This window comes from Triturus cristatus, chromosome 4_2 (assembly GCF_964204655.1).
Source record: "Triturus cristatus chromosome 4_2, aTriCri1.1, whole genome shotgun sequence".
Taxonomy (NCBI): domain Eukaryota; kingdom Metazoa; phylum Chordata; class Amphibia; order Caudata; family Salamandridae; genus Triturus; species Triturus cristatus.
Window position 1 is genome coordinate 363,628,077 of NC_140586.1, and position 25,559 is coordinate 363,653,635.

Below are 25,559 nucleotides of genomic sequence, written 5' to 3' on the forward strand. Positions count from 1 at the left end.
CACGCTGGTGCCACTCCACTTTCTCTGTGCTTTCTGCATTTAGTGCCACTTGATGGAAAATATTGTCATTCTGGGTAACTAGGCTTTCAAAAATTCCAACTACATACCCATTGCTACTAAACACAAATTAATCAGTTATTTCCACCAGCATTGCCTTTAATCTTCTAAAATAAATTATATTTTCTCTGCTGAGCAGTCTCTTGAGCACAGTTGTGCAATGTAGGCTGGAAGGGCCAAGTTCAAGACAGATTTTCAGGAAATCCACTGATAATATAAATTTGTTTTATTGAGCTTAATTGTATAAATTGTATTTGATGTGGATAACCTGAGATTGCCTATTGTTAATGAATTCCATCTTCTCCTGTCCCTGACCTTGATCTGAGAGACAGGGGGAGCAAAACCATCTAAGCTCTTATAGTTTAGATCTGTTGGTAGTGTGGAGGCAGCCTCCTCTTAATCTTAATCTTGGCCAGTTGAAGGAGTGGGAGACAATGGACAGCCTAAAGGTTTTGAGTAGAGCAGGCTGCCCTAGTTCATCTTCTGATCTTTGATGGCAAAGGACCCAATGTCTAACATCTTCCCCTTCCCAATGGTATTGGGTGAAAGGAGCCCAACATCAACCAGGACTGTCGCTGAATTTCATTTGCAAATGTGAATGGATGGGAGAAAAGATTGTCCAGTGTATTGTGTGAGGCACGGGAAAAGAAAAATATGGTAGGGATGGACCAAAGAGAAGAAAGAAAAGGTGAGGAAAGATGGTTAAAGGTCAGGGCTCAAATGGCATTGTTGCTTATCTCTGACACAGGAAAGCATGAATGGCTGGAGCAAGAGGCATTGGAAAAGGCCGCAGAATGAGGAACAGAACATTGATTTCAGGCTACATGAAATCCTGCCATAACTCAAACCTCTTCATGTTATTTTCCAACATTATAGATGACACATTTGGCAAAGTATACAGGAATCAAACAACTTCCTTGTGTAATTATTTTCATGTATTCAATGTTTGCTTTTGCTGCCTGACTTTATTCGCTTTCTCTGCCGAGGTGGTGACAAAAGCTGATTAGTGACATCTTCTCCTCTATCCGAATCCTCTATGAATGGCTTTCCTGAAGAAGAAAAAAACAGTGTCATCTTTCCAGTCACAATAACAAATACCCAATAATCAAATGAACACCACAACATTTTGTTTCAATAATGAGATAGTGCTCTGTGACTCACACTTATTATATTATTTTAAGTTATGTTATGTGTATCTGTATAGTGCGCAATTCACCCGGTAGGGTATTGTAATGATTGAAGAAGAATCTTCTTCAAGTCAATGTAGGTGCTTTATTGCAAAGAACACCCCATCCACAGGTATGGTAACAGCTCCAGTCAAGTTGAAACTACCAGTGACCCAGGGAACCTTACCACATCACAGCTAGGCAAAAATGCCCTTAGATTTTAAGTTCCAAGCAACACACATATACTGAATACCTCACACCTCTCTCCTTACAAACAAAAAAACCCCACACTAAACAAAAAAAGCCATCCCAGAATAATTTAAGCTTACTATATAAGAACTGATAATTATAACATTTTCCAAAAATCCGAAAGCTTTTTAACTTCTTTTTCCTAGGGAGATTTGCACAAAACTTGGCATGTCGAAACGTACCCACATATGTTAGGTGAGTGCCAAATTTCATGTAAAATCCTGAAACGGCAAAAATATTATTAGCCAACCTGAAATGCATTTTTAATGGAAAATGCAACTGAACCATAACTAGAGTAGCTAAATATTAGGCTTCAATATATGCAGCCTGTCACCAAGCAGGTCCTAGCAATTTTTTATCAAATCCTTCTGTTTCTGTGAGGTGGCACCAAGGCTGATTTGGATTTAGTTGCTTCCCTTCTGTGAAGACACACAAACATGCTAAAAACAAATGGACTGAAATGATACAGATAGGAATTCTTTGTGACCTAGAAGCATTGATTCAGGGGTTTCCATCTCTCATCTTTAGGCTGTTATTTTAAGGGTGAAACTTTACTCTGTTCCCATATCACAGACCAAACGTGCTATAGACATATTAGGGTTGGTTTGGCTTGATGTGTCTTACTGACGCGAAAACACCAATCGTGATAGGGAACTGCTCACCTTCGGGTGCCATTTTGGGGATCATAGTTTTGCTCTCCGCCGGTGTCTCTCTCTCCAAATCCTGGATTCTTTCTAGAGCTTTCCTCAATTGCTCATCCAGACTTTCTGCAGTTTCCTCCGCTTTTTGAGCGCGCAGCTCTGTTTGCCTGTGAATGAGAAGAGTTAAAATAAAAAAAGAGATATTGTAGTAGAAGTGAAAGTATTTGGCACTTCAATAGCAAATGCTAATTCTGGGCTTCACACATGCTGCTGTTTGAAAAGAGACACGTGGTTTGGAAAAGAGCAGGCACACCGAGAATCTGAGAAGATATGGAAATCCCTGGCACAGTAGTGCACGACTTAATCGCTTTCATGCGGAGGGCGACACGTTCATACCTTACATGCTACCTTTACAGTGTGGAGGACATTAATGTTTTGTCCTCCCATAAAGGGAGGACATCCCTCTGGCGCTTGCTCCCAGGTGAAATCTGTCTGGAGCTCCCATTTTAGGGGAAGAGCTTCTCTTGCAGGTCAAAGTGTTTTTTTCCTTTTTTAAGTTTTAGTCATGTGCTGGGGGCAATGGACACTCTCACCTTACTTAAACTAAAAGCAGCAGGAGTTAAAAGGCTTCACAGAGCTACCGCTACGACAGAACTGAAAAACCAGTCTGCACGGAATGTAATCCAATTGTTTTAATCTTCAAACAGCATCTTGGATGGCTGAAAATTCTGAGACGCGTTTCGCCTGATACAACAGCCTTTGTCAACCCAATCTTATCGCCATTTTACACGCTCTTTAAATGCTATTCAATAAAGAAAATAGAAGATACTCTTTCCTTTCCTCGCCAAAATTTGTTGAATCAATAAAGTTATTTCATTTGAATACAAGGTAACGTGCAAATGTCCTTAATCGTTCAAAATTGTGCACCACAAATGGTTCATATTATAATTAAAGGCACACGTGACAATTTTTAAAAAAATATAGTCCATTTGAGCATACATGGCGCAGGAACAGTCTCATCCATCTTTAACTCGATTCAAGCAGAGTGACGTTTACCATACATAATTCGTGCTGCACATATATTAATCATCTTCAATACCATGCAGCATCCGATTAAAAGAATGTTTGCCACTGATCTTCACCAGTATGGTGCCCTGCTCCAGACTTCTGTGTCCATTCAGGGAGTAACAATGAGGGCAACTTGCGGGCCAAAAAAGCCCCCTTTCAAGAGAGCTACAAGGCTCTCATCGCCGAACTATTCTTACCGCGTCCGTCCCCATTCATACTCCAATATTATCTCCAGGTCAGGTGGCAAGCCGTCATCAAACATCCAAACCAATGCAGCTTGCGGCTCTTACGCCTCTTTTTATTTGAACAGAGTCATCAATTTCAATTGCGGGTCAGGCAAATTAAGGTCCCGCCATATTGGAGTGGTGAATAACATTGCACAGGCAGAATTACCTATTGACTGCACCCGCACTTTGGGAAAGTTACGATCTTCACTACTACACCAATATGGCGGGACCTTAATTTGCCTGACCCAGTTATCTACACAAATGACCCCTTGCTAAGTGATGAATGTAATCTACTTTTCAGAAATGTACAGGTTTCTGGATTCAGCTATGCGTTTAACACCTCTTTCGCCTCACAAACTGCAAATAAGTATAACTCAAGCATTGGAAAATATGCTACCACTTAAAGTAAATTGGAAAAAAAAACAGTGGTAAAAAATTATTCTCTTGCAACTGCCTATTCATGAAAGCTGAGAAGAGGGTGTTCTTAGCACAGCAAACCTTTTGTTGATGCCTTTTTAAGGAAAAAAAATAAACTTTTTTGCATTGCACTTTTTCCCATTTTTCGAGAGAAAACGCCCACATTTTGCTTCATTTTGGCTCTTTTCTGTTCCGTCCTGGTGAATCAAAAAACCCTGAGGACCTTTAAAATCCCAAACATACGGGGAAAAAATAAACAAACTCAGTCTAGATATCTACTGTGGGAAGGTTACAAATGCTTAAGAGTGAACTGTTCCAAAAACAGAAAAAGGGAGCAAAAATGAGAGGTGGGTGGCATAGATATAAGGGATTATGCAGGATAGAACACATTGTACACAGACAAAACTGTGATTGATGTCAGGGGAGCCAGTGGCTGAAGTGGGATCATCCACTGCTCTATACTGTGGTTGGCACAGGCAAAGAGTAAATGACAACTAAACAGCCAATGGATGGAGAGGGCTGCAAAAACCCTCTATATTTATATATAATAATATATTTTTACTAGCAACAATACTTTCGTGTGACATCTGAAACTATCTCCAAGGCCAGACCTAAAAAAATAAACTTAGGGTTTGGCTGCTGGAAGCACTCAATACAAGGAGGTACCTCCTATTCAAAGATTCATTTTTGTTACCTTGCCCTTCACCTCAATAATAAACAAGTGTCATAAAATTCTGAGATCCTTCATGAAGATAGTGAATGAAGCTGATGCTGGTTATCTATTTTTCTAACAATATTTTGATCAACAGAATTTCATAGGTACCCAACTTAAATTAGCAGGACACCAATGGGGAAATACTTACAAGAGTTGTTCATGCAGTTGCTCCAGAGTTGCTAGGGCTTCAAAAGCCAGTTGAGATTTCGGTGTCTGAGGCTTGGCAGCAGTCAACAGTCCCTAGAGACAGAAGGGACAGGGATGGCAGGAAGATAGAAAACAGTGGGCATTAGAGGAAGAGACACAAAAATGAATAACAGCTGTAGAGAGAAGCAGGGTAATGAAAGAGAAATTCGGTTTTGAGAGACAACACGTCGCCCACAAACATTTGATTAAGCAGTGCCATATATGCCAAGAGACCATGTTCTTGGTTCAAGGTCATTGATCTTATTGTAAAATACAAAATAAAGCATGAAGGCCTTACATCAGCATGAGTAAAAAAAATTTAATGTATGAATACCCACAAAAACATGTTTTGATTGCCCTTATTCTTTGAAGGAACTTCGCTGTTATTATATTCCTTTTCTGTTAACTTCTCTTCCTTTTAAAAATCCAGCACAAATCTCAAATCTAAGGGTTGTCCATATCTTATACTCATTACATCCTGTTTATCTGCAAAGAGCATTTTCACCCCATGGAGCATACTGGTATTGATTAACAGTCATGATCCCATTCAAAGTAGAAATTCAGGAGTTTGTGTATATCTTGGCATCCAACGCCTGGCGTGTACCTCATTGGCACTTTGGCCGGGAAGCCAGAAGGATGAAGATGAGACTGGAAACAGCATGCCACATTTGTGGCAGGAATTCCCTCTTAAGAAGACTGATATAATAAAGAAAGGATCGAAAACCGAGGACAATTGAAAAAGAGGATTTGACAACCCTGATGAAGTCCCATGTGGAACGAAACGCGTTGGCTGGGCTGTATGGATTACTTCTGTCAAATTGCATTAGTCTAATAAAATTGGATGTCAAGATATACACAAGGCTCCTGAATTTCTACTTTGAATGGGATCATGACTATTGGATGAAGTGTGGTACTTTCACCTTGATCAGGACTATTGCATGAAGTGTTGGGGAAGAATATAATCCCTGGGATTATTGAAAGGACATTGATTGATTGAAATGTAATGCTCCTTTTTGCTGTATTGTTTTCGCTTGGACCTTGTGTTTAGGTGGCTTCGGGGTAGTGGGGTCACAAAAAGTAGAGCGTTGGAATTAACTAAAATTGGAACCAATAACACACCATTGCGCCTTTTCTAACCCACACTGCCAGTGTGCTTTTTCCCGCATTGATTAACAGATGTTTGTTACCAAATTCAATGTTACTCATTTTATCAACCGTAGAAGAATAAAAGTCTGAGTGGGCCAAGCAAAATTCAGGCCTGTATGCAGGAGGTCAAACACAGATTCCCAGAATTGATGCATTAGTCCACTAAGCCACTAGAACTAGCCATGACTTGGACTCCTCCCATCTATCGCCGCAAGGATGGGGCTTAGCTTCTTCCATGTAGATACACAGAAAACAGATTAATGAAAGTAATTTTACAACAAAATAATCGCAAAACAAAAGATTTGTATCTGCCAGTATGAGGAAGTAAAGAAACCAAAAACAATGATTCTCCGTCAAGAACGCAGGGGACTAATGATGCTCCATTTTCATCAAAAGAACTAGCAGCAGCTTACCTATACTGAAGGAACTCACAAAGCTTGATATGATCCTTCTCAGGCTAGCCCCCCTGAAGAATGCCAAGGATTGCCTCTATACTGAAAAAAGGAAATTTTTCCTACTGAATTACCCAAAGTAAATATTAGTTATTTGTGATTTCAGTTCTGCATCTTAGGAATCCTCACAAGACATAAACGTAGAATATTCCTGCCAACATGCTGGGACCCCGGATAGTATAGTATATTAGATAAAAATTGTTACTGATGTCATACATTTTAAAATAAGTAATTTAAATATCACCTCCTTAGAGTTAAGCAGGAAGGCATTTGCGTTGTTTTTCTCACTAGAATAGCCAATTTCAAGAACAGAATAAAGGCTACATTTCAGCACCTAGCATAACTTGCTAACTTCCCAGGTTAAAAAATATGTGCAACCCTGTATCTCAGTAGAGAAAAATGAAGAAAAAGAATGCCTATTATGTTGAAGTGGTTGAAGGTCAAGAAAAGGATACTGCTGCTTTAGATACTCATCAGCTTTTCTCTTCCAGCATGCATTGAGCTGGATGTTTGCCTCACAGCCTCAGAATTGTTCAGGCAAGTGCTAACTGGATCCTAGACCACTTCTGAAATATTTTCTCCCAAATTCTTGAAGTTTTTAATTTTAAAACCATTATTTTTGACTTCATTCGACATCTGTCACAGCACTTCATCAAGATCATCTGATTTTCCAACACTTGTGAAGTAATTTTGTTCTCACTTTTTGTGAAGTGACCTTCCTATGGGAGCAGTGAGACACTGTGTAGTGTGTCCTTACCGACATATTCAGTGAAGTCCTATCGGTTAGGCCAAATGGTGTCCAGAAAAATCCCTTAAAAACAGGTAAAGCATTCACCTTTGAGGGGCAGATCTGAGGGCATAGCAGGATAGAAGATAACGCACTAGAGAGATCAGAGAGAGTAGGTCTTCTGAACCTATGCATTCTCCAAGAAAAGACCCAGGAAGAGAGATCTACAGAGAAGAGGCAAACCAGACACCACTGCCATCATTGAGCTCAATCACAAGAGCACCTCAGTATAATGATTTGTGCTTTAGTGAGATGTTTTTGGACCTTCATAGTTGACAAACAAATGTAACCCGCAAATTCTGTGCTTTTGGCAGCTAATAAGCTGGGAAAACGGCAGCACACACACATATTGGCTTTAACTACTACAGAGACTTGGTGTTTCGCAATTTTGTCAGAGTTAAAAATGACTCCCAAGTTTTTCACATTGTTGGAGCAATTTATTGTTCCACTAAATAGTGGCATTATCTTAAGATAGGCAACTTGAGCTTCATCGTTAGCTCCGAATATTACAATTTCTAGTTTTCTTTAAATAGGTTTAAGACAGATTACTTCCATTTGAATCTGCACTTCAAGATACCACTGCTAACGGGAGATGGATCTTATCAGGTTAGGAATCTGCTGCTACAACCGAGTGTCATTAACGCAGGAATGTATCATGATGCTACCAACTGCGAGCCATTTATATAAAGGGCAGACATTAAACATGCCAATAAGAGTGGAGAGGTCTGAGGAACTCCACATCAAACTATGGCCAGGACTAAAGAAATTATTCAACTTTTGACTCCTGGGCTAAAAAGGATAGAAATCTGTGATCCGGCGCCTGGTAAGGCTAACAGTCTTTTCAAAAGGATGGGGTGGACCAATATATCAAAGCAACCAACAAGTCGGGACAGACTAGGATGGCAACCCTCTCTTTATTGACCGTCCTCAATAAGTTACCCCATATGCAGAACAGATCTGAATCTGGTTAGTGCTCCAATCTAAGGGTGTGGGGGGGTTGTTGAGGTGATAATGAGCAGTAGTTGGGGAGGTCGGAGGATTAGGGGGGCTCACATAGCTCAAAGTACTAGATCAGACATTAATGCACAAAGGCAGTCACTTTCAGAAATAAAGTTAATTCCTGAAATTATTAGCCAATTACCGGGATAGAAAACGTTCAGTTTACCATCGTGGAATCCAGTGTAGTATACACCATTTGACAAAGTGCTGTAACTGATATCAATTATTTTTTTTCAAGGATAAACTGAGCCACAGATCAAAATAAGGCTCTGCCCTTACTGTTTTCCCAAAAATTCGACTTGTCACTGTTCGCCCCATTAAGATTTTAATCCTCTCACATACTGGTAAGTATACAGAAGAATTGGCATTATTTACTTAAGATCTTAGCTTTTACAAAATTAAGGCGGCCTGTGCTCCTTTCTTAAATGCACATGGAGCGGGCTGGATAGTATGGTACGGCCTGTCGTATACCGTGGTATAGTATGGCATGGTATGGTCTGTCATTGCACTTATGGAATGGTATGGCCTTTCATTCTACAGAATAGTATGGCCTGTCATAGTATAGTATGCAATAGAATGACAAGAATACCATACTTGTATGGTATAGTATGGACTGTCATTGATTGGCATGGAATGGCCTTTCATTGTATAGTATAGTATGCAATGGTATGGCCTTTCATAATTCACTATGGTATGGAATCCCATTTTATTGTATTGTATTGCATGGTACGGTATGGCCTGTAATTGATAGTACGGTATGGTATTGTACAGTCTGTCACTTTATAGTAAGGTATGATATGGCCTATTATTGTATAGCATGACAATGACCTGTAATTGAAGAGCATAATATTGTATGGTATGGCATTTCATTACAGAGCATGGTATGGTATGGCCTGTCGTATAAATTATATTTCATGTGATTGGATAGTATGGTATGGTATGGCCTGGTGCTGTATGGTATGGTGTGGTTGGCTATGGTATGGGATGGCCTGTCATTGCATAGTGTGGTATGGTACTTGCTGAAAAGCACCGCCTGCATTGTGCTCAACAAAATGACCGATCCTTAGCAGCAAAGAAGGCCGCCTTCTTCAACGCTTGCGGAACAGTACAAAACAAACTGTGCAAAATGCCAAAGCAGATGAAATACAGGTGTATGCTGATAGGAACTATTACAAGCAGTTTTATAAAGCCCTCAACACACGATATGGACCACAGTCTTCTGGGAATTCTCCCCTCCTGAGTTCAGATGGCACTACCCTCTTTACAGGGATAACACAGATCCTCCAGAGATGGGCGAAACATTTTGAAGCAGTTCTCAACCACCACTCAGTCATCAACGGTGAGGCCATCAACAGGATGCCCAAGGTTGCTGTCAATGGCTCCATGGATGCACCACCAGAAGAGGACGATCTGAAGAAAGCCATCAATCAGCTATCAAGTTGCAAATCCCAAGGGTCAGATGCCATACCAGCAGAAGTTGACAAAGTTGGTTGTCCTGTACAGCTACTGAAACTCACTGAGCTGTTTCAGTCCTTCTGGAAGCCAGGATCCATTCCACAGGAACTGAGAGACAAGTCCAATTATAAGAGGAAGGGTAATCACCAGGTATGTAACAATCACCGTGGAATCTTGCTGCTCTCGACAGGGGAAAAAGTTCTAGCACAAGTCCTGCTGAACTGTCTGATCACTCACCTGGAGCAGAGCTTACTGCCAGAAACGCAGTGCGGATTCCGCGAGAGACGCAGAACCATTTACATGATCTCCACTCCGTGTCAACTACAGGAGAAGTGTCAAGAGCAGAATTATGAACTCTACACAACTTTTGTGGATCTCACAAAAGTGTTTGACTATCTAAGTCACCTGAGACTGTGGAGGATCAAGCCGAAATTCGGCTTTCCTGACAGATTTATACTAATGGTACAGCAAGTTCTTGACGGTATGATGGCTGGTGTCCCAGATGATGGTGAAACATCTGTGGCCTTCCCAGTCTTCAGGCATCAAGCAAGGGTGTGTTCTAGCACCCACGCTGTTTAGCATGATATTTTCAGCTTCTCTGACCGATGCCTTCTAGCACTACGCTGAAGTAATAGGCCTGAAGTACAGAACTGACGGGAAACTCTTCAATGTAAGATGACTGCGTGCTGCCATCAAGGTGAAGGAAACTCATGTATCTAACTTTTTAGATATCTATCCACTGGCGTGAGAGTTTACCGTGGGAATCGGGACGAAGATGACTTAACCTGCTGGACTTTGAAACATGATTTATGCAATTTATTTATACGGGTTCCTAGTTAGAGAGGTTAGATTCCCTGCCTTCGCCTTGCCTAAGTTGCTGTAAGGTACTGCTAACTGTGAAATTCCCTTTCCCTGGCCTTTATGCGGGGAGACTTTCTCCTTGTACTGATCATAGCTACTGCTGTGATTAATGTTCTCTTGATTTGATTCAACTGTTGCTGCTGCAACTGTTGGGGAACTCAGCTGAGTTTTCAGGACTGCTCTTTAGGAGGAGTTAGTCCTTTTAACTATTTCGATACTCCACAATCTCATTCTTGTATAAAAAGAAGTCTTTATGGGTTCCTATTAGATTAAGTCAGGTCTTTTTAGCTTAAGACTGAGACTATGTTCTCTATGGAAAACACTGTTATTTTTATGATGGCTCTAACCAATCTTTTCTTGACATTTCTGTAATTGACCTAATCTGAATAAAAAACGACAAAAAGAAATACTAATCTCTTAACAAGAAATAAAGCTTTTGAAACGATTTCAAACCTCTCATCATTGACTGAACATTAAAAGTTCGAAAGTTGAGATTTTTGAAATGCATTTGGTTGCAGCTCACAGTGGCAAAGATTCATTGTCCTGGAGACAGAGAGCCACAAGATTGTCATCCTTTGTACGAGTGTGGGGTGAACTGTTTGCCCATTAGCACACAAAATGTTTGATCTCTAGCAATGGTATGGCCTGTCATTGCATATTATGATATGTCATTGAATAGTAAAGCATGGTATGGTATGATACGGTCTGTCGAACAGTATGGTATGCTATGACCAGTGTTTCTATGGAATGGAATGGTATGGCCTGTCATTTTAAAATATGCTATCGTATGCTATAAACTGCCACTTTATTATACAGTATGGTGGCTTGTCATTGTATAGCATTTTATGGTATAGTGTGACCTGTCATTGTATAGAATGTTATTGTATAACCTGCATTATATAGTATGGGATGGGAGGCCTCTAATTGTATAGTATGGTATGATATCGCCTGTCACTGTATACTATGAGTTATATGACATTGGAAGGTATGGTATGGTATGACTTTCCATTGTATAGTATGGTATGCCATGGCATGGTATGGTCTGTCATTGTATGGTATGCTATGTTAAAGTGTAGTATGGTGTGGGGAGGTATGGTATGTCCTATCATTTTATGGTATGGCATGGCATAGCGTGTCATTGTACAATATGGCCCGGTGTAGACTACTGTAGTATACTATGGCCTGGTATGGCATGACCTGTCGTATGGTATAGTATGGTAGGTGCGGTATGGCCTGTCATTGTAAAGTATAGTGTGGTGGGTATGGCATGGTATGGCCTGTCATCGTATAGCATGGTATGGTATTGTACAGCCAGTCATTGTATAGTATGATATTGTATGACCGGTCATGGCATGGTATGGTATGGTCTGTCATCATAATGTATGAAATAGTATGGCCTGTGATTACACTCAACGGTATGGTATGGCCTGTCACTGTAAAGTATAGTGTGGTCGGGATGGCATGGAATGGCCTGTCATCGTATAGCATGGTATGGTATTGTATTGTACAGCCAGTCATTGTATAGTATGATATGGTATGACAGTCATTGCATGGTATGGTATGGTCTGTCATCATAATGTATGAAATAGTATGGCCTGTGATGACGGTATGGTATGGCATGGCCTGCCACTGTAAAGTATAGTAAGATATAGTATGGCCTGTCATTGTATAATAAGGTATGGTAAAGCCTGTCACTGTATAGTATGGCATGGTATTGCCTGTCATTGTGTAGTATGGTATGGGATTGCGTGGTATGGTATGCTATGGTAAGACCTCTCATTGTATACTATGGTATGGTATGCCATTGTATTGTATGATTTGTCATTGTATATTACAGTATGGTATAGCCTGTGATTGTATAGTATGGAATAGTATGGTATTGTCCGTCATTGTATGGTATTTAATGGTATGGTATGGCTTGTCACCGTTTGTTATAGTATTGTGGCCTGTCATTTTATGGTATGGTATGTTACTGCATAGTATGTTATAGTATGTTTGTCGTATAGTATGGCTTGTCATTGTAGAATACAGTATGATATGGTACGTACGGCCTATCATTGTGTAGTATGGTATAGACTGTCTTTGTATGGTATGGCTTATCACTGTATAGTATGGTATGGCCTGTCATAGTATAGCATGAATTGGTATGGTATGGCAGGGTGTGGTGTCTCATTGTATAGTACAGTATAGTTTTGCCTCTCATTGTGTAATATGTTATGGTATGATACTGCCTGTCGTTGCAGAGTGTGGTATGTATAGTATGGTATTGCCTGTCACTTTAAAGTATTTTATGGTATCGCCTGGCACTGTATGGTATAGTATAGTATCGTATGGCCTGTCACTGTATGGTATGACCTATATTGTATAGTATTGTAAGGTATGGTTTGTCATTGTATAGTATGGTGTGGTATGGTTTGGCCTGTCATTGTATAGTATGGAATGATATAGTCTGTCAATGTATAGTTTAATATGGCATGGTGTGGCCTGTCATTGTATGGTATGTCATGACCCTTCATTGTATAGTATGATACGGTATTGCCAGTCACTTTACTGTAGGGTATGGCCTGTATTGTATATTATGTCATGGTATGCCCCATCATTGTATAGTATGGTATGGCCTATCATAATATAGTATGGCATGCCCTCTCATTGTGTAGTATGGTGTGGAAGGCCTGGTATTTTATAGTATGGTTTGGTATGACATGTCATTGCATAGTGTGGTATGGTAGATTATGGAATGGCATATCATTGCATGGTATGGTGTGAACTGTCATTATATAGATTGGTATGGTACAGTATAACTGCCAATGTATAGTATGATGTAGTATATTATAGTATAGTAAGGCCAGTCAAGGCATAATATGGTATGGTGTTGTGTGGTCAGTCATTGTATAGTATGGTATGGTATGTCAATGTACAGTAAAGTATGGTATGGTCCGTCACCGTATAGTATTGAATAGAATGATAAAACATGCCATTGAATAGTATGGTATGGCATGGACAGTCATTGTATAGTATGGAATTGTATTGTATGGCCTGTCATTGTATAGTACCATATGGTATGGCCTGTTGCTGTAGAGTACGGTATGGTAGGGTATGTCATGTCATTGTATAGTATGGTATGGTATGGTATGACCTGGCATTGAATAGTATGGTATGGCCTGTCGTTGTAAAGTAAGGTATGGTAGGGTATGGCATGCCATTGTATAGTATGATATGGTACGGCACGACATTGTATAGAATGGAATAGCCTGTCATTGTGTAATATGGCATGGGATGTTACTGTAGAGTGTGGTATAGTCTGTCCTATGGTCTGGCCAGGTCCGGATTGCTAACACACACCAGCCCTGGCAATTCTGGCGGACCGGCCCATTGGTGTAGTATGGTGTGGTATGGCCTGCCACTGTATAGTATGCTATGGTCTGTCACTGTATAGTAAGGTATGGTATGGCCTGTCATTGTGTTTGTATAGTAAAGTAAGGTATGGTATGGTATGGCTTGTTATTCTATAGTATGGTATGGCCCATCATTGTATAGTATGCTATGGTCTGTAATTCTATGGTGTATATATGGTCTGTCATTGCATAGTATAGTGTGGTATGATATGGTATGGCCTGTCATTGTATAGTATGGTAAGGTCTGGTAAAACATGTCATCATATAGTACGGTATGGTGCGCCTGTCATTGTATAGTTTGATATGGTATGATATGGCCAGGTGCTATGGAGTATTGTATGGTAGGGTATGGCCTTTCATTATATACTATGGTATGACATGCCACTGTATAGTATGGCATGGCATGGCATTATATAGTATGGAATGGCCTGTAATTGTATAATATGATGTGTCATGGTATGGCCTGTCACTGTATAGTAAGGTTTGGCTTCTTATGTTATAGAATAGTATGGTACTGTACAGCCTGTCATTGCACAGCATAGCATCGCATGCTATTTTATGGCCATTCATTGTATACTATGATGAGGTATGACCGGTCATAGTATAGTATGGCTTGACATTGGATGGAATGGTATGGTATAGTATGACATATGACATGTCAATGTATGGCATTGTATGTCTTGTAGTATAATATGGTATGGTAGAGTATGGCTTGTCATTGTATGGCACGGCATGTCATTGTATAGTATAGTTTGGGATGCCTGTCATTGCATAGTATGATATAGTGTGGTGTGGTATGGCCTGCAATTGTAGAGTAGGGTATGGTATGACCGGCCATTGTATTGTATGGTATGGTATAGCTTGACATTGTATGGGACAGGATGGTATGATACTGTATAGCCAGTCATTATATAGTATGATATGGTATGACCGGTCATTGTATAGCATGATATGGTATAGCTTGACATTGGATGAGACAGGATGGTATGGTATTGTATGCCATGTAATTGTATGGCTTGTCATTGTTTAGTATGATACAGTACAGTATGGCCTGTCATTGAATGGTATGGCATTGGATGTCATTGTATAGTATAGTTTGGGATGGCCTGTCATTGCATAGTATGGTATATTATGGTGTGGTATGGCTTGCAATTGTAGAGTAGGGTATGGTATGGCCTATCACTGTATAGTATGGTATGGCCTCTCATAGTATGGTAAGGTAGGGTACGGGCTTTCATTGTATAGTATGGTATGGACAATCATTGTATGGTATGGTATGGTCTGTCATTGTATAGTATGGTCTGGTATGGTATGACATGTCACTGTACAGTATCATATGGTATGGTGTGGCCTGTTATTGTGTATTATGTTTTGGCCTGTGACTAAGTATTGTATGGTATGGCCTATCACTGTATGGTATGGCCTGTCATTGTATGGTATGGCATAGGATGACATTGTATAGTATGGTTTGGGATGGCCTGTCAGAGTAGGGTATGGTATGGCTTATCACTGTATAGTATGGTATTGTATGGCCTGTCATAGTATGGTTTAGGTAGGGTACGGCCTTGCATTGTATAGTAAGGTATGCACAATCATTGTATGGTATGGTATGGTCTGTCATTGTATAGTATGGTATGACATGTCACTGTATAGTATTATATGATATGGTATGGCTTGTTAATGTGTAGTATGGTTTGGCCTGTGACTAAGTATTTTATGGTATAGTATGGCCTATCACGGACGGTATGGTATGGCCTGTCATTGTAGTAAGTATGGCTTGTCATATGATAGGGTATGGTATGCCATATCATTGTTTAACATGGCATAGTATTTTATGGTATGGCCTGTCATCGTATTGTATGTATTGTATAATATGACCTGTCATTGTCTAGTATGGTGTGGTATGGTCTATTATTTTACTGTATGGTATGGCCTGTCATTGTATACCATACTATACAATACTGTGATATGGTATGGCCTACCATTGTATAGTATGGTATGGCTTGTATTATATATTATGTTATGGTATTGAAAAGTACATTATGGTTAGAGTATAGTACGGCATTGCATATTATTGTGTAGTATGGTATGGAATAGTCTGTCATTGTATACTATGCTATGGCCTGCCATTGTACTGTACCGTATGGACTGTCATTGTATAGTATGGTATGGTATGGTCTGCCACTTTATGGTATGATATGACCTGTAACTATGTAGATGGCATAAGTTGTCATAGGATAGTATGATATGACCTGTCATTGTATAATATGGTAAGGTAAAGTATGGCCTATCATTGTATACTATGTTATGGCATGGCCTGTCATTGTATAATATAAAATAGTATGGTATGGTATATTATGGCCTGCTCCCGTATAGTATTGCATGGTATGATATTGCCTGTCATAACAGAGTATAGTGTGGCATGATATAGCCTGTCGTAGTTAGCTATGGTATGGCCTGTCATTGTATAGTATGGTATGGTATGGCCTCAGTATGGTATGGCAAGTCATTTATTTACAGTATAGTATGCTGTGTTATTGCATAGAATATAATACTTTGATATTGTATGGCAATTCATGGCCTGCCATTGTATAGTATGGCATGGTTTGGTATGACCTATATTGTATATTACGTTATGGTATTGTATAGTATGTTAAGGTATAGTATGTTAATAATATAGAATGGTATTTTATATAAAGCATGATACGGCCTGTCATTGTATTGCATGGTGTGGCATGGCCTGTCATTGTATGGTATGGTGTGCCTGTTATTGTACCATAGTATTGCCTGTCATTGTTTAATATGTTATGGCCTGTTATTGCACAGTAGGGTATGGAATGGTATATTACAGCCTGCTATTGTATAGTATTCCATGGTATGATATTTCCTGTCATAGCTTGGTAATCTGTCGTTGTATAGTATGGTGTGGCCTGTCATTATATAGTATATTAAGGGTTGGTATGGCTTGTCATTGTGTAGTATCATATAGTTTGTCATTTTATAGTATGGTCAAGTATGGTATTACCTGCCATTATGGTATGGAATGACCTGTCACTGTATAGTATAATATGGTATGACCTGTCATTATATAGTATTTTATGGTATGGCCTATCACTGTATGCTAGGGTATGTTATGGCCTGTCATTGTGTAGGATGGTATGGCTATTCATATGCTATGGTATGGCCTGTCATTGTATCATATGGTACAGTATTGCACTGTATGGCATGTCATTGTATATTATAGTATGGTATGATCTGTTACTGTATAATATGGTATGATTCTCATTGTGTGGCATCGTAAGGTATGGTATGTCCTGTCCTATTTTTACAGTATGTTATGGCCTGTCATTGTATAGTATAGAATACTATGATATGGTATGGCATGGCCTGCCATTGTATAGTATGGTATGGTTTGGGATGATCTATATTGTATCTTATATTGTATTGTATGGTAAGAGCACAAGTTATAGTTACTTTAGGGCACTGGTTACAGTTACTTGAGATAACCCTAAGTGGTGATTTTCATTGGTTTTAAAACGGTATGTTTTAACTGACATTTTCACCTAACTATAACGCTCCATTAACCTTTTTCAGTGAATTTTAAAGGTTTTTTAAATGCAAAGTAAGATGTTATTACCATACCTAACTATAACGCCACTTTAACGTTTGTTCATTTCAGTGAATTATTATTATTATTTTTTAACTGTAAAGTAATAATTTATTACCAATTGTAAAGCCAACCCCATGCTGGGCAGGTCCTTTGCGGTACAAAAGGGGGTGGTGATGGACGGAGCATCAGAACCAATCAAACACTCCCACCCAGTCAACAGATCTGGGTTTGATCCATCACCGTTCTTTAGCCCACTCTGCCACCCCAGTTCAGACATGGCCATATGCAAATCAGTCTGACCCTGTGCCTCATGGGAACAGTCCAGCCCGAACTGCCAAGTCATGCCTTCCCTGGACCGGAAACAAGCTTCCTAGGACCGGTTTCTGGCATTTCAGCCGTCTTCAGCCAGGCTTGCTTGAATCCAGTGGCAAAGTGAGCAAGGGACTCACGTCTGAGCATTCCCTGCCAACTTATGGCGAACAAAGCGGTACAAAAGGGGGCGGTGATGGACGGAGCATCAGAACCAATCAAACACTCACACCCAGTCAACAGATCTGGGTTTGATCCATCACCGTTCTTTAGCCCACTCTGCCACTCCTTTGGACATGAGCAGTGTGGGGTTGGCCACAGGACCTGACCCCCAAAACCCCAAGGGTGTGCATGGTTGATTAGAATATAAAGGGGGTCAGAACACCAAAATATCAAAGATGGGTCTATTGGCTTCATGGAGGGCTCAGGATATCAAGATATATAAAGCATGCCTATTGTCTTTGTCAAAAAATTATTAATAATTATAAGCAAATATATGTTTCATAAATTCACACGGTGAAATTGTTAACAAAAGTGATTGTAATAATTGTTTTTTTTAAATAAAGTGTTATTAAAAAAGATCAACATGTCTTTGAGTCTTTTTTTTAAAATAGTTTCAAGCTCCAAGTACAGTTACAGAACCAACCACAAGGTGGCTCTACACTCTAGCTGAAGGGCAAAGAGCTCCAGATAGGAGTGCTTTAAAAAACATATAGTAAGCTCTCTTTTGGTTATGGATTTAATGACCCACTAGACTTACTGTTTTGTTGTTTATAATGTTGCTGGGAGAAGGGGGGGTACTGCACTTCCTGCAGCACCCAACAACATTAAAAAAAAGATTGTTGGTGCAACTTCCTATTGTAGGGGCACCACCAAGCTCAAAAAATATAAACCGAAAAGCCCTTGTAGGGCATTATGGGTTGCTCTTTTATTATTAATTTTTGCAAAATCACGTTCTAAAAAAGTGTATGGAAAATACATAGAGATTTTGCGTTTTAGGATCCCCCCTTTTTGTCAGCCTTCACCTGATGGATCACCCCAAAACTTTGCAGAAAGGAGCTAACCAAAAACAAGCACTTTTTTGGAAAGTTATGCGAAGATTTGTCAACCGGCGCCAAAGTTATTAGCAAACCTAAAAAGGTCTTTCCGATGGAAACAGTGGTATGTGTATATATATATATATATATATATATTCACTTAAAAAACCATAGGTTTCACACATGTTATAGTTAGCTGGACATTTCACTCGTAAAAAACCAATGAAATTCCCCCGTAATAATTACTGCAGGCAACTATAACTCACGCGATCCTCTGCTGATGACGTCAGATATTACATCACTGTATTTAGACACTTATTTACCCATGTCTTCTTCCATTAATCTTTAGCTATACATATATTATAAATATTTATTTTTCAGAAAGACACATATGTCATCAGTGATGTAATATCTGACGTCATCAGGAGAGGATTGCGGTCGCGTGAGTTATAGTTGCCTGCAGTAACTATAACGGGGGAATTTCATTGGTTTTTTACGAGTGAAATGTCCAGCTAACTATAACATGTGTGAAACCTATGGTTTTTTAAGTGAATTTGCAAGGTTTTTTAAATGCTAATTCGTAACTATAACGTGTGTGAAACCTATGGTTTTTTCAGTGAATTTGTACGTTTTTTTAAATGCTAAGTTATGTTTTTTTAATGTTTTTTTTTCAGGTTTTACACCGTGCGCGCACCGTGCGCGCACCGTGCGCGCTTCGCGCACTGAGCGCCCACGGTTCGCAGTGCGCGCAGGGTGCGTGCACCTCGCGATTTAAAAAAAAAAAAAAAAAAAAATTTCTCCCTTGGGGGTCCTTCTGTGACCCCCTGACCAAGGCTAGGGGGTCAGGAACTGTCCACTCTGCCCCCTTTTCACGTTCTCCACCTTTGTTTTTCACCCCCTCAGACTGCGAGAGACAAAATGGCGTCCGACACTTCCTGGTTTCGACCGATTCGAATGTTTACCGACATCTAACAACCAATCAGAATTGCGCTCGCGCATGGCAGGGTGCGCGCACAGTGCGCACGTATAGATATTGATATGCTTTTAAATGCTATTTTCTCAGGAAATACTGAACAGATTTACACCAGGCACTTCCTTGACCTTATGGCTACCTCTCTGCCAAATTCCACGTAATTCTGTTCAGCCGTTCGGGCTGTAGCTGCGTCTAAAGGTCCTATGGAAAAATGCATGGGGAAAACGCGTTTTGGGACCCCCCCTTTTTCTCGGCGCCCGCTTGACGAATCACCCCGAGACTTTCAGGGTAGGAGCTGAACGGAGCGCCCCATTAGTTTTGAAAATTTCGCGAGGATTCGTCAACCGGCGCCAAAGTTATTCAAAATAGAATTTTGAGATTTCCTATGGAAACTAGGTTGTAACTATAACTATCTACTGGCGACCGCCAGTAGATAATATATATATATATATTACCTACTGGCGGTCGCCAGTACGTAGTTATAGTTAGGACCAAGTTTCCATAGGAAGAGTGTTTTTTTTTTCCTTATAACTTTGGCGTCGTTTGATGAATCTTCATGAATTCTTCCAAACTAATTCTTTGTTCATATCAGCACCTATGTTGAATGTTTGGGGTGATTCGAAAAAAGGGGGTCCCAAAACGTGTTTTCTCCATGTTAATTTCCATAGGAAACTTTAGACCAGGCTACAGGTCGAACGGGTGAACGGAATAACCCCAAATTTGGCAGGGAGAAGGAGCTTAGTCTAGAAAGCACGCTTTTGTTTATTTGTTGTAAATCCGTTCAGTAGTATTGGAGAAATATCGAAATTTACAGATATCGATATTTGGGAATTCTGCCATCTGATTGGCTGAGGCGTTACGAACACGAGCTTGCTGCTGATTGGCTGCGAGCGGTTGCAACTAGGAAGTGTTGGCAGCCATATTGTGATTCTGTTGAAGCGAGTAAGGGGAAAAAAGGACGGAAAGAGGAGGGTAGGAGCGCTGTGTGCTATGTGGGGTGGTTAAGGTGTGCTGTACAGGGAGTGTGAAGCGATGTATTCACCCCTACCGGTGTGAAAGTGCTGTTTTGCCCAGAGTGAGATGGTACTGAGGTGAGGTGCCAGTACACTCGGGGATGAAACCGTGAGCTGATTGCTGTAAACTGATGCGCTCTGGGCGCTGTAGCATACTGGCCGCTGTAGCATAGCTGTGCAAGTGGTGTTAGTATGGGTTTAGACTATAGCGGGAGTAGGAAGCAAACTACTCACCCCTACCGGTCTGAAGACTCGAATGGAGTGTTTTAGCAAGCAGGAATAAAGAAATAATCGTGAAGAATATAATGCAGAATGTTGCAATGCCACAGAAGACAAATGGTGAAATCAGGTGTGTTTAAGAAAGTGGCTGTGTGGGATAAAGCGATGGAGTCTGCAAGTTATATAAAAAGTGTCTTTATTTAAATGCCATAAATGGACCCACTGGTGCAAGAGCTAAGGCATCCAGCTGAGGCAAACTCCAACCGCTTCTGCTGTATTCAAACCTAAGCTCCTGCATCAGTCAATTCCACATTACATGTTGCAGTTCCATATGACATAAACAATACCTATTAGACATGAATGACTGTAAATTGTAGAATGAAAATAAAGGTAGGATACGATTACGATACTGTGCCAACCAGTCCCTAAACAATGCCGTTTTTTTTATCTTGATCGCCAGCTCCTGAGCAGAGGCTGAGGATGAGATAATTTGTGTGAAAGGGCTTCGTGCATAACAGGCAGGCTGAGAGACGTGTGTACAAAGAATAGACATGGTTTCAAAATGGATGTCGGGTTTAGGCTAATTTAGCAAGTAAATAGTGTATTTATATAGGCCATACATCATCCATCCCTGGTTAGTCTGGAGACGTAAGGGGCAATAATGAAAACAGAGATCAAATGCCTAAGCATACTTAAAAAGTTATTATATGAAAATAGTTCAATTGAAGTGTATTAAAAAAATTTATAGGAAAAAGTAAAAAAAGTTGGAAAAAATCAATCCAAGAATAAAGTGAATTTCTTACAAGTCTTGGAGATTGCAGTCCAGACGTTCTTCAGTGGCTTGAGATGCGTAATGTTCCAAGAGGCGATTGTTGCCATCATGTGAGAAAAGCAAAGCGATCCAATTCATATCCTCGAAGGGACAGTAATGTTCCTCGAATGTTGAAGCAGCAATTTGAATTGGCAGGCAATCTGCGATGTTGTCAAAGGTCGCACGTTGCAGGAGATCTTTCGCGGCTGTGCAGGAATCCCATTCCGCCAGGATACCTTATTGCGTTGCATCCGCCATTGCTCCACTGCCCGAACAATCAAGTTCATGGTGTTCAAGATACTCCATTACTTGCTCGATATCGGGAGCGTTTGCTGGGATGTTGGCAAGGCATAGATCCATTCGCCAATCGATTGGGCAAGTTTTGCAATAAAAAGATGGTTGCACGCAGATTGTATATGTGTAAATAAATGTCATGTTGTAGCTGGCTCCGATAATAGATAGAGGCAGGCAGCCGAAAAGTTATTTCACGGTATTGATGTAGCTTCGCGTAGCGGCATATTCTGTCGGACATGCTTGTTACCACAGGGAGAGCAGCAATTTTTTACAAGCTAAAATAGTAGTAGGATGGCTGCAAACAGTGCGAGAATTATGGGCACTGTTCCTGTTAATCCAAAGATGATCGAATGAATGAAGTCTGGTATTATACCAAAAACAGTTTGAAAGCCTGTGACAAGGCCGGAGGAGACAGTGTTAAAAAAGTGTGTCAGAGCTTAAATGTCAGACGTGTTGAAAATTGTGTAACAATTCACAAAGTGTAATGGGAGGTTCGTATTTTAAAGGGAGTGTATTTTACTTAAAGTTCGTGCTATCTGCAGTCGATAAATTACTTTTGGAAAAGTGAGTGACACTTCTGTTTGAAACAAAAGCGCTTTCAGTTTGCTCCGTTTAATACAATCTGTTTTCAAAGTAGGTATTGAAGGCCAAGTCGAACTTTGGGAGTTACTTTATGTGGGTGGGAATAGAGATTGCCACAGGAAGTTATCCTGTTTGAAAAAGTAAGGACATACGGTATGCCAGCTCACAGTGCGTAGCAGTCCATGTTATTAAGAAGCAGATAACTGCAGTTAGAAAGCTGTGTGAATGTTGGTCTGATTGTGGGAGTTGGCGTGCTTTTAAGAAAGCTCGCAACATTGGGGGCTGTAAGGTTAGCAGTGTCGTGCAGTCGAACATTCTTGCATAGTAATGAATGACTGCCATTGTGGTCCCACTTTTCACTTGTGAGAAAGTTCTGTATCCTCTTTAACACAGCGATATGTAAATGGCAGAAACCACTGCTCGTAAATAAACACGCTACCTTATATAATCACATACAACATGACAAACAACATGTACACCTAGCAGACACAACAAAACTACGTACTGTGGGAACCGTGGCTAGCCATGTACACAAACCAAACATAGCACCTCTGCCACACAATGCAGAATGCGGGGACAGATGGGAGCAAAGTATGTGTGAAGGTGGCAAGTGATCCTCGATTATAAAAGTATACAATGCAAAGTGTTGAGGGGATGTGCCAGACAGACTTGAGTATGCAGAGCACAGACATGTACATGTCAACATACACTGATGGTCTATTGAGTAAAGTGGACAGTGGACGCAAACATGATAGTACAGTCAGTAGGGAAGATTACGAAAACATAGCACGTACGTTCCCCCCCAAATCTTTAGCGTAGTGGGCTGGCTCAGGGTATGCAAGGGTAGCGTAGGGGTATGAATAAAAGGCACGTTTCTCTGAGTTTGGTTCTCTTCCGGAATGGCGAACATGTCAGTTAGGTCTGCGCAGCTTACACCGCTACGAGGCTGACACCGTGAGCGAAGGTGGCTGCGGAAATAATGCTCTCAGCCTGCTGGTACCCAGAAACCGTCATGGCCGCTGCGACGCACATATGCCCCACAGTTCACCTTTCGACACTGCCTTATGTGAAAGAGGGCCCACCACGTGCCGGCGGAAGCTTTTGCGAGTTGGGAAGGCTCCTGAGATCAACGCTGGCTACCGCGACACAGGCAGACAGCGCCCAGCCTGAGGCCCAGCACCGTGGAGTGCTCTGTATACTACTAACACAGTAGTCCAACAGGTACCAACAGTGGAACGGTGTCTTGATCCCAGAATGGACGATGTTAGAACTGTTTCTGAGAGTGCAGATGAAGGTACTCACTTCGACCAGGTGTAACCAACTCTAGGTCCCAACAGTGGAACGGTGTCTTGATCCCACAATGGACGATGTTAGAACTACATCTGAGAGTGGAGGTGAAGGTACTCCCTTCGACCAGGTGCAAGCAACTCTAGGTCCCAACAGTGGAACGGTGTCTTGATCCCAGAATGGACGATGTCCGATATTACCTGCTGCTTGTTGTTTTTTACAGAACCCCCTCCGTTGAGGTGCATCAGACTCTGTGGTTCTGTAGCTAATTGCTCCACATGATCATTGGGCTCGGCTGACTGCAGTTGCTGGAGTATACCGCGGTACAGCAAGTCCAAACAGTGAAACGGGGTCTTGATCCCACAATGTACGATGTTAGAACTGCATCTGAGAGTGGAGATGAAGGTACTCCCTTCGACCATGTACAACCAACTCTAGGTCCCAACAGTGGAACAGTGTCTTGATACCAAAAAAATAACCTTTTAGTATACTTGCTTGAAGAACTTTTTTTAGATGAATTATAGGTCTAGTACAATGGTAGTGGTAAAGAACACTGAATAACAGTCTACACACTGGACAGCAGAGATCGCAATTCGAATTGTTTTGATTTATTTATTGCAGAGTTTTGTGTAATTTATGTTGTTGTATTTTGTGAAGAGGAAGTGAGAAAAAGTATTCATGGATGATTGTGCTCACTACTTCCTTCAATTTACACTGCAGACAGCAGTGTTCAAAATTCAGATCGAGTCGCTATTGTAGATGACGCTTTCCTGTAGGCAAAGGATATTGCTCCAGTGCGCTCTGTCCGCACCACGCACACGCATCATCTAGGGTCCGCACACGGTTTTTGTTGTTTCGCGTATGACAAACTGAGCAGCTCAAGTCAACACCATGTGGTTGTGGGCCCTTGCTGACCGCTCTCTGGCCTACACTGCAGATAGCAGTGTTTACAATTCAGATTGAGTCGCTTTTGCAGATGAGGCAGTCCTGTAGGCAACAGACATTGTTCCTAGTACGGCCGGCCCGCAGTACGCATCATCGCTGGCTGTGCACATGCTGAATGCTTTTGATGTGGCTATCTGAGTGCACTAGACCTGATGGGCCCTTTATTATACAATCTTTTTGTGTATTATTTCAGATCTAATGCCTGTATCTCAGTATACCAGTTATGGTTCTTTTACGACTCTTTTCTGTATTATTTCCCATCACCTTACTGCATCACAAACTATTGACCCTTTTATTATTGAATCTCTGTGTGTGATCCAATGATTACTGTTGTAGTTGATGCAAGCAGCAACCATTCCCTGAAGGCTGGTTTACACTCACCCCACACGCATTCAGCACAGACGTCACTGGATATGTGACCCTGGTAATAAAATGGAGTCGAGCGCACGTGCCCGTACCCACTTCCACTATCTATCTGTGTCCGTGTGTTCATTATCTATGCATGATACTGCCCCTGGGCCGTAACACATTACATTGTGCTGTGGACAGCGTATGCAACCATGTTACCTCTGGCAGTGGGAAAAACTTCTGTTATGTAGCTTTTAGATGCATGGCTATCACAGGTGGAAGGCTACTTTACAGAGCATTAATATTGATG

The 25,559-nt window shown here is 40.8% G+C and overlaps 1 protein-coding gene across 3 annotated transcripts in view; it reads right to left on the bottom strand.

The window, feature by feature from the left end:
- Nucleotides 1-291: 291 nt before the first annotated feature.
- The window catches only part of AXDND1 (axonemal dynein light chain domain containing 1), a 564,522-nt gene continuing 539,254 nt past the window's right edge, over nucleotides 292-25,559 (bottom strand). For all 3 annotated transcript variants that reach the window (XM_085601802.1, XM_085601801.1, XM_085601803.1), the window contains 3 exons: nucleotides 4,689-4,780; nucleotides 2,135-2,280; nucleotides 292-1,106 (listed from right to left, as the gene is read on the bottom strand). In XM_085601802.1, coding sequence (XP_085457928.1) covers nucleotides 997-1,106; nucleotides 2,135-2,280; nucleotides 4,689-4,780 — 348 coding nt within the window. In that variant the 3' untranslated portion in view covers nucleotides 292-996. The remainder of the gene's footprint in view (nucleotides 1,107-2,134; nucleotides 2,281-4,688; nucleotides 4,781-25,559) is intronic.